Source organism: Thalassophryne amazonica, chromosome 5, assembly GCF_902500255.1.
Source record: "Thalassophryne amazonica chromosome 5, fThaAma1.1, whole genome shotgun sequence".
In the NCBI taxonomy this organism is placed as follows: domain Eukaryota; kingdom Metazoa; phylum Chordata; class Actinopteri; order Batrachoidiformes; family Batrachoididae; genus Thalassophryne; species Thalassophryne amazonica.
In genome coordinates this window covers 102,170,290-102,182,790 of record NC_047107.1, presented here as the reverse complement: position 1 = coordinate 102,182,790, position 12,501 = coordinate 102,170,290, and the positions used below count along the sequence as shown (strand labels likewise).

Genomic DNA, 12,501 nt, shown 5'->3' with positions numbered 1-12,501 from the left:
GTTTGGTAACAGACCATTTTCCACCACTTTCATGCTCTGCGCCCTTTGAATGAGGCCCTGTGAGCAGGTTCAATGAGAATTTAATTGCACTTTTGTAAGTGCATTCTGCAGGCATTTAGCAACAGACCATTTAATTGGCAATTAAGTGAAATAAAATAAGGAGAACATAAGACACCTACGTGCCATATTTTGCCTTTTCCTGGAAGTCGATATGAAAACACATAAGTCAACAGATAATTTCCACAGTAATCCCTGTGACATCTTTTAGTACCAGACGGGGCCCCACGTGGGGAGTCTGCGTAAATCGTCTGCTGGTGAAGGTGGTTGGCCAATATGTCCGTGACTGGCACGAGGACGGTCTGATTTACGTATACTGGAGCGTCGCAATTGGCTGGATTTAATAGCTGCTCCTCCTTCGGAACGCGCGCCATTGGCTCCGCGGGCTCTGCGGAGGAGCAGGGAAGTTGTAGTTTTTCACAGCAGGCGCACATCTGTAGTGCTTATTATAAACTCGTGTGAATTAAACTACACGTCCCGACGTCACGATGCGAACCGCTCGTAATTGGAATTGTGTCCACGCGACTGGCTGCGCCTAAATTTGGCTCAGTGGAGGTTGGGGTCTACAGTGTGTGTGGGGTGGTCGCTCCGCTGGGATGTGAACGTTATCGGAGGGAAGCGATAAATGCGTGATGACGGGATGCCAGCGGACACACAGGGTCACGATGTGCCAGAGGTCGACGCTTTGGAAGGAGAATCAATGAGAAAAAAGACGACTCGCTGATAGTTGTCAGGATAAATATTCATCCGTGTGCGCACAGACTCAGTTTGTTGGAGGTTGTAGGAGAATATCGTCGCACTGAGAGGACTTGTAAAACACTGTCTGCAACAATGACGGCCAGTAAAAGGTCCGAAGACGTTTCCAGTGTGAGCGGAATCCGCAGAGCCCGCTGACCACTCACACAGCTTTTACGCACGGGGGAGAGAGGTGCCGGCGCCTTTGTTTTTGTGTTTCATTTGGATGAACTTTGAATTACGTTTTTAATGATTCGAGATCTGGCAAAGATGTACCCCCCGGCGCGGCACCCGGTGAGTACCGACTGTCAAAACTGCGCGGACAGGCGTGCACCTGATGCGCAATCACAGCAAGTATCCGTTCCACCGCGCGCTCACATGGCACAGATGCGCTCATTGTTAAACTGCTTCAGGCTGCAGTTGTGCGTGCGCGTATGCGAGGGTTAATGTATTTGTACGTGCGTGGGTGTGTGTGTGCGTGTGCGCGCGCGCACACAAGGAGATTGATTGAGCCAAAAGTCGATTGCGTTTGTGTCGTGGCGCAGAACTTTGTTGGCTGACTTCTGTTCTGTTTTGTTTCTGATCCCTGAAGGTCCCCCACCAGCCGGGACAGCCGTTCAAGTTCACGGTCACCGAGTCCTGCGACCGGATCAAGGAGGAGTTTCAGTTTCTGCAGGCCCAGTATCACAGGTAACCGGATGACACGCATTGAAACAGCTCACCAGTAGAAACATGTAAAGCAGGAATTTTGGTTTGAGGTATTTGGTGCAGTTTGTCTGACTTTTAGCAGGTGCAAAACCGATTTTCTTGAAAGTTGGTGAAAGGATGGGGTGTAGGCCAAAAAAGAAACCATTACCTTTTGCAGCAGATCCAATTAAAGGGTTGGATCCAGAATTATTTTATTTTATTTTTTAACTTTGCAAGCTATTTTTCAACTTTATTGAAGAGATAATGCACAGATCTTTTATATATATATATATATATATATATATATATATATATATATATATATATATATATATATATATATAGTGTGTGTGTGTGTGTGTATAGAGTGCAAATATTTACATTATCTCTTGAGAAATTACCAAAAATATTGAAAATGGCCAATCTTGCAGTGTTAAAGTAAGTGGGGGGGGAGATGGATCTGTACTCTTCATTGGATCCACTCCAAAAATAGAAACTTTTTTTTCTTGGCACATACCCCACCCTTACACCAAGTTTCAAGAAAACCAATTTAGCAGTTTTTGCGTAAACCTGGTAAAATGTATCTAAGATATGTGTGGGGTGTTGTCAGAGGTGTGTTGCTTTTGAAGCGGTGTCTTGTTTGTTGTGCTGGTTATGGGTATAAAACATAAAAATGAATCCTACAGTTTAGTACCAGGTACTGGTGGTAAAAGAAAAAAAAAAAATCCAGAAAAGTTATTTTAACGCTCTTCAGAGCTAGTGTCGTCTTTTGTCTCAGACCAATCTGTCAGTGGCGACTAACCTCAGGTAAACCCATCAACCTTGGTGTGCATGTCTCACTCCCGAGTGCAAGTGGTGTGAAATGCATTTTACCTGACATGATGAAGTGTGAAATACATTGCTGCAGGCTGAACCATAAGCACGATACCAATGCATAATAATCACCCACCTCTGGCCACCTTGTAATTATTGTCCAATCATCTAGTGAGATGAAACAGCAGCCCACAGTTTGCTGTCCAATCCTGGAAAGGAACGACCTGAACTGTTTGCTGCATGTGTAATGTTCTGGCAGACCAGATCAAACCCCATCCCAGAGGGGAAAAATCCTCACTGAAGGACTGCTGATTTGGTTTAAAAAAAAAAAATAGAAAAAAGGATGGGTTACATTTTTGCATATACTTAATATACATAATGCAACAAAATAATTATTAGAGTTGGAGATACTTTTTCATATATATATATATATATATATATATATATATATATATATATATATATATGTGTGTGTCTCTGTGTGTGTATACACAATCAGACGTGCACGCAAGCAATGCATTAAATCCAGAACGTCAGTACATCAAATTTACCTGCCTTCATGGATCTGACGGCACATTTGATGATGTTCTTATCTGACAGATGCTTTGGCAAAAGCAGTGCAGGAAGCGCTGACATTTGGCAAAGTTAAAGGTTTTTCTTTCCTAAACCGCTGTTGATTTATGGATCCTCATTATGTGTTTGCTTTTTGTTGATGGTGCAGTTTGGGTGTCCACTCGCCCTGTAAGTATACATGATGAGGTTTGTGTGGTTGTTTATTGATCCATTAATTACAGAGCTGCACCTGCTGAGTAAGTGTCTGTAGAGAAAACCGGTGTGATCCAAGCGTCACAAAGCACTCTGTCTTCTTTATGTGTTGCACTCACATTTTAGAAATCCTACTTTCACGTGGCAAAACAGTTAGTCGATGAGTGAGATTGCGGCTGACAGGAAACTTTTAATAATTAACTTGTTTCAAGTTATTAAGAGCAAATGTGAAACTTTGAAAGCGTGCTGCTTCGTAAATATGAAGACTTGTTTTTTTCCTCCTTTTTTATTGCTATGAATTTAATACTTCTTATTTCTTGATTGCTTGCTGGACAAAACAATTTTATGACGCCCCTTTAGTCTGTCGGAAATTGAGATTGTAATTTTTTAAAAGCATTTTTATGACATTCTATTCACTAAATAATCACCTGATAACAGATTACTTAAAACAGATTACATTAAATAATCTGCTGAGATTGATTTTGGCAGTTTCATGTGTTTCTGTGAATCTTACAGTAAAACAAGTGATGTTTGAGAAATCATGATTTACAGATACAGATTCTTTATTGTCATTGTAACAGGTACAATGAAAAGTAAGGTGCAAGTGTTTCAATGCAAATATAAACCTGTGCAAGTCACATACAGACTTAAAAAGTCTCAGGAAGAGAAGAAAATAAACAGAAATTTTAATAAGAATGAAAAAGGTACGTTCAAAGCGCAAGTTAAAAGAATTAAAACATTATAAGTACGTAGGAGCTATATATATATATATATATATATATATATATATGTGTGTGTGTGTGTGAGAGAGAAAAGTAAGTACAAAATTGTGGATATTTCACAGTGGCAGTGGATATTACATACTTATTTATACAAATATTGTACTTATTTCAGTGTGCCACGTGCAGCCGAGTCTCACGTTTTTTTTCGTGCTCCTGTCACGAAATGATTCAAATTTTCGTGATGGGTTTTTTTTTTTTAACTCACTATTACTAACCCTACTCCTACCCCCAACCCTCACCTAAACCATAACCTAACCCTACTCCTTCCCTTAACCTTAGCCATAACCACCCCCAACACCCTGCCCCGCTTCACTTTTAATTATGTGCGGCCATCACGGAATGAACTGGAATGAATTCGTGCTCCCATGACGAAAAGTTTGCACTTTTTGTGACAATATGACAACCCAATAGATTAATGTATATTTTGTGCTGGTGAATCACGACAATCTGTGAGACTGGGTTGGCCATGTGACATGGTTATTTTATTTCAGTGGTATTCTTACCTCTAACAAAAGTTGGATAGAAACTGTTTTTCATTTGTGTGTGTGTGTGTGTGTGTGTGTGTGTGTGTGTGTGTGTGTGTGTGTGTGTGTGTGTGTGTGTGTGTGTGTGTGTGTAAGAGAGGGAGGGAGTATTAGGGCTGTAATGAGTAATGATTTTGTTAAATTTTTTGCTTATTTACGCAATTAGTTGTGTTGTCTGTAAAATATTTTTCAAAGCAGGAACAATTTAAATTTCCAACAGAGAAAAGCAACATTATGTTTCATAATTGGTGTTCAAAAACAAGACAGTTTTAATAAATTTTATGATGTCAAACTAATTAAAACAGTTAAGAATTTTCAGTCAGTCGGTAATCAATTAATTAAGTGCACTAACAAATCCATCAAGATTCAGATTAGTGTTTTGGGGCAATTAAAAAAAAAATTGAGATGTTTTTCAAGCAGTAAGAAGAGAAACCCAGAATAAGATGATGGCATTTTTGATTTTGATGTTCTGTGTCACAGTTGTGCCAACTTTGTTTTGTGTCCAAAAATTGTCAGTTTGTTAAATTTTGTAATCTTTGATTTCACTGCTCAATAAATTAATAAATAAATACATTTTCTTTCATAGACTTTGAGAAATGATTTAGGGTAATTTTGGGGTGCTGAATGCAAATCTGAGCTCAGTTCATTCACACACGAGTTTGATGCCACTAATCCTGCACAAAAGCAGTTTCAAAAGCATAGTTTTTAAACACGTTCGCCAAATGTGAACAAGAGCTGTAATATCATTTATGGTGCCAAAGAGGTGTGCGAGACTGCGGCTTTTGCTTCAATGCTTGATATGAGAAATATGTTTTCATATCTCAAAAATGTGTGATTGGCAAAAACTAACACCAGATTCAGATTCAGCACCCCCCAAATTACCCAAAAGCCGTTGAAAAACTCCATACAAGAAAACTTGAATAATTGAATAATTATTTAATAACTGCAGAGGTGAAACAAATTGTGCAGGACTCATTTAACGAAGTTCAACTGGTCGTGTCCCCCGATGCCAAAGCTCCCTGGAGGCGGGGTGGGGTGGGGGGTGCCACCGTAAGAGCTTAGTGATGGTTTTCCTTCTGTTTGCAGTCTGAAACTGGAGTGTGAGAAACTGGCCAGTGAGAAAACAGAGATGCAGAGACACTATGTCATGGTGAGTCATGTGCACGTTGTCACTGTGTGTGCGTTTCTGTGAGAACAAAAAGAGCAACATGGGACACCTTTCACTGGCCTGACTGTGATCTGTGTTTCTCTCCTCCCTCAGTATTACGAGATGTCATATGGACTCAACATCGAGATGCACAAACAGGTAGGAAATATTTGTTGCTGCTGCCACTGCTGATTGATTATGCTGATGATGACGATACGGCAAAACTGATTCAAGTGTTGTATTGGTAGAGGAGAACAAATTGAAAATACAGTAAGATAAGCACTTTTTTCATATTTTGATTTTTAAATCCATAGTTACATTTGTGTCTGCAGCACTTTTGTGTATTGATGCTAGTGTACAGCGTTGTGAACTTGGAGGTAACTGATTTACTGTCACAAATGCTACAAGGCTGAGTCTAGAATGACAAACCTTCAGTCAGCTGATGACTGCTTTCAATTTTTAAATGAAATATGTCCCCCAGCTGCTGCTTCACCATACACATTCTCAGTTCCATTTATTTGTGTGTGTGTTCAGAAAAACACAATTCGTTGTTCTAATTCATGCTACAGGACACAATTTTGGTGACCTTTTTTCCCCTCATGGTCTCTAAAGCAAAGGCTGAAAAAATGCTCCGAAAATATTTAAAGAGGCAAATATCTCATCATTAAATATTTTTTAGTCTGCATGTAACAATTGGCTGACATGAATTAGAAAACAGTTTTAAAGCAAAACATATGACTAAATGTGGCCAGATTTTAACATGATGAATTGTTTGAGTGAATCTGCTATGCTGCTACATCTACATCTTCGTAGTCTAGTACATGCAACCCGATCGCTAAAAACTGTTACTGTGCCGTACTCAGTTTTTTTTTGGTGAAACATTTTTACACTTAAAAATATTGAGTAAATTAAAAAGCTGTGAAATCATTTAAGTATACTTGATGATTTTGGTAAATCTAAGTAAAAATATTATGTGTATTATTAGTCATTTCCAAATATTCTGAATGAAATTTACCAAACAAATTAAGTATATTTCATAAAATATCATTTGTTAAGCAAATAATAATAATAACATACTTATTCTGCAATGTACATACCATCCAGGACCGTGCACCTTACCTTCTAATGTTTACATCGTACATATATTTTTTTGATACATATTATTTGATATCGCTGCTTTTCTTCTTACTTGCCTGCACTGATTTTGGAGTTGGCTTTTAATCTTATTGTACATTGTATAATGACAATAAAAGGCATTCTATTCTATTCTATTCAAATGCTAATTTATTTCAGTGAAATAAACTCAAATAATAAATGTAAAGTTAAGAAAAAAATTTACTTAAATTTTTAGACATTTCATTTGGTATATCCAACTCAAACAATCAATTGAATGTGTTTCAGAGATTTTATTAAGTCAGTATCGCTGTTTCTTACTGTGATATATACAAAGCCACTGAATTACTTTTTAGAGAGTAAAGGTCAGCATGGATTCTGAACCAAAATGTCTAAGTATTTGTTAAATGCACTTAAAAAAATCCATGCTGCTGCATGTCACTGCTGCACAAAGGGTTTGAATCATACCACAATGAAGAAGTAATTTGAGGAATGCAAATGTCAAAAACGCAGACAAATTTCAGTGGTATTCTTAGCTTCTTAAGAATACCACTGAAGGCAAAACTGATTCAAGACACTATGTCAGAATATTAACTTATTTAACAAACTGCTATGTCAGAATATTAACTTATTTAACAAACTGACAAGACACTGTCAAATTTATGCTATGCTGTTAGCATAGCATATATTTGGAAATTTATGCTATGCTAACAGGCAAAAAATAGCTACTTCTTATGGGCTTCTACGATACGCTTTCTTCTACTGTACGTGGTGAACAAAAGGCAAGTAGGGCCACGCCAATATGCTGCAGAACAGGAGTTAAAACATGAAGAAGGTCCCTGGACCCTCATTTTGACTTATAAAATCTGTGCAAGTATACTCTGACTGTGCATATGTGCAGCATCTAGTGGTAGGACAGGGGAAATGCAAATAGAATGCATTGCTACTGCTACACAATAATTGTGGAGTAACAAACAGATGTGTTGTCTCACTGACATCACAGTCTACAACACCAACAAGCACCGTGGTCACCACCTGCTACTACAAGGCATGGAGAAAATGGTTTCCCTCCTGCTGTTTTATATTAAAGATGGCCGCATGTTATTTTCATTGCTCAAATTTTAATATGGGAAGTTTTATTTCTATAAAACAACATGGTGACATCACAGGAGTGCAAAGGGTTCTGGGAAACTGTAAATAATTCTAGACTTATTCTGTTAATTGGACAGTTTTATGCTTGTTCTTGTTGTGAGCTTGTTAAATTTTATCCATAAGAGATTGTGATGTCTAAATTAAGAAATATGTGATACCATGAATGGATGGTTGTTAGGAATGGTTGGGTTCAAAGGTGTCTGGAGACCCCGGAACCATACGATCTCGGAACCTCTACAATTTCGGTACCACATGTATTAATGTCATGTTTTGGTCCATATCTCCCTCAATTTTTGTCCTATCATGCAAATTTTTTTAATGTGTTCCTCACATAATTCTCTTCAAGAATCATATATTGAATTTTATCGACAGCACAACAGAAAGGGGTATATAATCCAGAAATTTTGTTTTGATATTCACTGTATAGTCAATGTTACCATGTAGATAGCATGTACACAACACTGACTACAGGATCTAGACTTTATATATGAGAACATGATGTAAAATCTTGGAAAAATGGAAAAAGTCCTATCTTTAACATTGAACAAATATTCAAAAATTCATAACTTTGTCAAAGTAGATCGAATGTCTTTCATATTTGAGAGTCTTATGTACGATGGTATCCTTTATCTACTGACGTTTGATCTAGCTCTGGTCCACATTACAGATTTTCCGGCCGTTTAAATTTAACATTGAAAACCTCATTTAATGTATAATTTACATTATATCATAATCAAGCATGCCCCAGTCACTCATATTTGAAAATGAGGTGCAGGCTGGCACTCACTATCTGATCCAGATTGTGGATTTTGTGGACATTTGAATATAATGTTGAAAAGTCCATTTGATGTGCATTTTGCATTGTATCTCAATCAAAAGTGCCTCAACCAGTCTCATTCGTGACAATGAGGTGGAAACTGGCGCTCTCAATGAATAGTTTGATTCTCATCTCATCCGTATTGCGGATTTAGCAGATATTTGATTTTAACATTGAAAAGCCCTTTTGATCTGTATTTTGTATGATATTTTAGCTTATGAAAAGTCACTTCTAACAGGACTTTGACCTTGAAATTTTTTTCCAAGGTAAAAAAAAAAAAAATTGTGGAATTGGAAACTAGTGTCGGTGGAGAGCGCGGTGCTCTAGTTTCTTATTAGATCTGATGTTTGAAATTCATGTCAGTCTCCATTTGGTAGAATCAGTTTAATTGGAGAAGAAAATGCCCAGAAAAATTACTCATGCAAATTGGTGTTTTGCCTTTAACAAGCTTTTACATGACTGCTGCTTTTGGAAGGTCATTAGCATAAATGTGTGTATTAACCACACATCAGCTGCCAGGCTAAATGGGCCACAGCTAACCAGCTACACACTCATTTACAGAGCAATGAGGTGTGTGCGTGCACGCCGAGCTGAGAAGTGCTTTGTGTCTGTTTGTGTGTATCAGTGCTGCATGTATGCATAACTATATTTGTCATGTGTGTATGTGCACGTGCCTGTATACTGCACATGGCTACAAATATGTTTTATTGAAGAGCCAGTTTTTTATAGTATTGAACTGCTATTTATTTTAGTGAACAAAATGAGGGCCTGTGTGTTTGCTCTGCGGGTTGGTAAGTTTAGACCTTGCTTGTGTGAAGCGCCTTGAGGCAACTTTGTTGTGATTTGGCGCTATGTAAAATGAAATAAATTGAAATTGAAATTGAAATGGGGGGAATGACGACACAACAATCCACAATTCAAGACTAACCTTGCTATATCTTGGTTTTGGCTGATAATGCTGAATAGTATCTCCTAGGGGTGCAAAGATTAACCGATACTAATCAAAAAAGGTTCTTAAAGTAAGAGATGCGTTTACATTGAAAGGACAGTTACGCTATGCTAACAACAGCTGGCTTCTTCTTTTGGACTTTTATATGTTGTGCTTTTTGCTACTTTATTTGGTGCTGCCCCCAGTGGTGAACAAAATTTTTGGGGAGTAGATGCAGCCCATATGTGTTGCAGCTCAGTAGTAAAAACCTGAAAGAGGTCCGTGCCTCTTCATGAATGTCACACTCACACTCATCTTCAACCGCTTTCCCAGCTCCAGCAGGGACCCCAGACTTCCCTTTACCGGGCCACATTGACCACCTCTGACTGGGGGATCCCGAGGCATTCCCAGGCCAGTTGGAGATATAATCTCTCCACCTAGTCCTGCATGTGTGTAAAAAAAAAAAAAAGTGATGCCATTCTGGGCTTATTGTAATTTATCGTCTAAACTGATTGTCTACTTTAAGCAAAAAATGTATTGGGATTGCTTCTTCTTCTTCTTCTTTCTGCTGTTCCTGTTAGGGGTCACCACAGCAGATCAATCGTGTCTCACCCTGTCCTCTGAACCCTCCTGTGTCACACTAACCACCTGCATGTCCTCCCTCAGCACAAGTGCATCCATAAACCTCCTCTTTGGCCTCCCTCTTCTCCTCCTGCCTGGTGGCGCCATCCTCAGCATCCTTCTCCCTATATACCCTGGGTCCTTCCTCTGCACATGTCCAAACCATTTCAATCTCGCCTCTCTGACTTTTTCTCCAAACTGTCCAACCTGAGCTGTCCCTGAATGTAAAACTAACTGAAAGTTAAGGTAAAATAATTTGAAGCTAATGGAAATTACAAATGAATATATAGTTAAGTGAATATAAGTCAAATGAATACAAAGCTAAGCGACTATAACGCCAAATGAAAAAAAGTACATATAAACACAATATCATGCTAAGTACCCCGACTGATGCTAAAGCGAAATGAAGAAAAAAATTCACTGACTATAAAATTAGTGGATTAAAAAACAGTTTGAAAGCCACCTGAATCTAATATAAACATAATGGAATATAAAATAATGTGATTATGAACCCACAGAATATGAAGATAATGAAAGCTAAAAGTAAGGGACTCTAACAGAATATAAAGCTGTCTAAAAACTAATGGCCTTCACACATTACACAGAGTTGGGAGAAGGAAGCAGAAACCGGCCGAAAAAACACAAAAAACAAAGGACACAATGTTGGACAGGCGTGAACAATACGACAGTGACGGTTTCATGCACGCTCGTGTGTGCGCACGAACACAGTGTGAGCACCTGGAACATGTGACACCACATAGTGCCGCTGCTGTGAGGGAAATAAAAACACACACACACACACACACACACACACACACACACACACACACACACACACACACACACACACACACACACAACACACACACACACACACACACACACACCCCCCAAAAAAACCACTGCAATTTCTAATATTTAATCTCTCTTACTGAGTGGACAATACAAGTATGATCCTTCTGTTCCTCTGTATATGACCTATGGTCATAGACGTACGCTCATGAAATTACATGAATGTGCTCCTATCATGTCCACATTTGCTGGTGCTGTGTGTCCAGCCTTCCCTGCATGTCCAGCGAGCGGTGCGCCGAAGGACACCACATTATGTGGACCATAGCTCACGTGGGTGACGTGACATTCAGATCACCAGCTGAGTGTCCACATTATCAGACTGTTTTTTTTCACATGGTACAGCCTGGTGATGTGTGCACTGACATGGTCGCTCCCGCTCATTGCAAAGGCAATGTGTTTGTTGTGTGGGCTGCCAGAAGAGGAGGTACTGCTGGCCCACCACCAGAAGGCGCCCTGCCTGAAGTGCGGGCTTCAGGCACGAGAGGGCGCTGCCGCCTCAGGAACAAGCCGTGGTGACAGCTGCACCCCCTCATCCGTGACAGCTGTCACTATCAACACATCTGGTATAAAAGCAGGAAGACACCTCCACCAAACTGCCGAGTTATCATCTTCATCTGGAGGTAATACTCTCAGCCCCTTTTGTGAGATCGATAAATCTATTATTGTGAGTGTTTGCAGGAGAACCGGTCGTTTTTGAGGAGGCTGTGCAAGACGGCGCTCCTTTTCAGCTGAGACCGCTGCAACGCGCTGAGTGAGACGTGGAGGTGGCATTCCCACCAGTGTTACTGGGTGTTCACACACCCACCCTTTGACTGTCTTTTGCTTTCTGCCAGCAGTACCAGATCCAACACACCGGGAAGGTGGCCACCTGGGGACTCCGGGACTTGGCGGCTCCAGTATTCCTCGGTGTGGTTCCGGTTCGTTTCCAGACGGGCGTCTCCTATCGTCGAGCCTGCCCACACGGCACCTTTTATTAATTGACTGTTGCACATTCTGATTCTGCTGTGTTTGGTTGTGACATTCACACCAGTAAAGTGTTATAATTTGACTCCTTCCATTGTCCGTTCATTTACGCCCCCTGTTGTGGGTCCGTGTCACTACACTTTCCCAACAGGATATCTCGGCCAGCGTCATGGACTCCGAGGGGCGTCACCAGGTTGTTGAACAACCAATGGGAGAGCAGGGAGCGCAGGCATCTGCAGGAGGCGTGATTGGTGAGCTACAGCATATTCTCACCGCCTTTACGGCTCGAATGGATCAAATAGCCGAGCAAAACATCCTCCTGAACCGCAGGGTGGAGGCTCTCTCCGCGCAAGTGGCGGCGAGCGGTCAGGGCGCTGCTGCAGCTCCTCCTCCTGTTGATCCTGTGCTAGATATTAATGTTCCAGTGGTGGTCCAACAACCCCTCCCACCATCCCCTGAAGCATACATAAGCCCTCCTGAGCCGTACGGAGGTTGTGTGGAGACGTGCGCGGACTTTCTTATGCAGTGTTCGCTCGTCTTCGCAC

The 12,501-nt window shown here is 40.2% G+C and overlaps 1 protein-coding gene across 2 annotated transcripts in view; it reads left to right on the top strand.

The window, feature by feature from the left end:
• The first annotated feature begins 818 nt into the window (after window positions 1–818).
• LOC117511041 (transducin-like enhancer protein 4) overlaps window positions 819–12,501 on the top strand; it is a 151,446-nt gene continuing 139,763 nt past the window's right edge. For both annotated transcript variants that reach the window (XM_034170987.1, XM_034170986.1), the window contains exons 1-4: window positions 819–1,086; window positions 1,385–1,482; window positions 5,450–5,513; window positions 5,625–5,669. In XM_034170987.1, coding sequence (XP_034026878.1) covers window positions 1,042–1,086; window positions 1,385–1,482; window positions 5,450–5,513; window positions 5,625–5,669 — 252 coding nt within the window. In that variant the 5' untranslated portion in view covers window positions 819–1,041. The remainder of the gene's footprint in view (window positions 1,087–1,384; window positions 1,483–5,449; window positions 5,514–5,624; window positions 5,670–12,501) is intronic.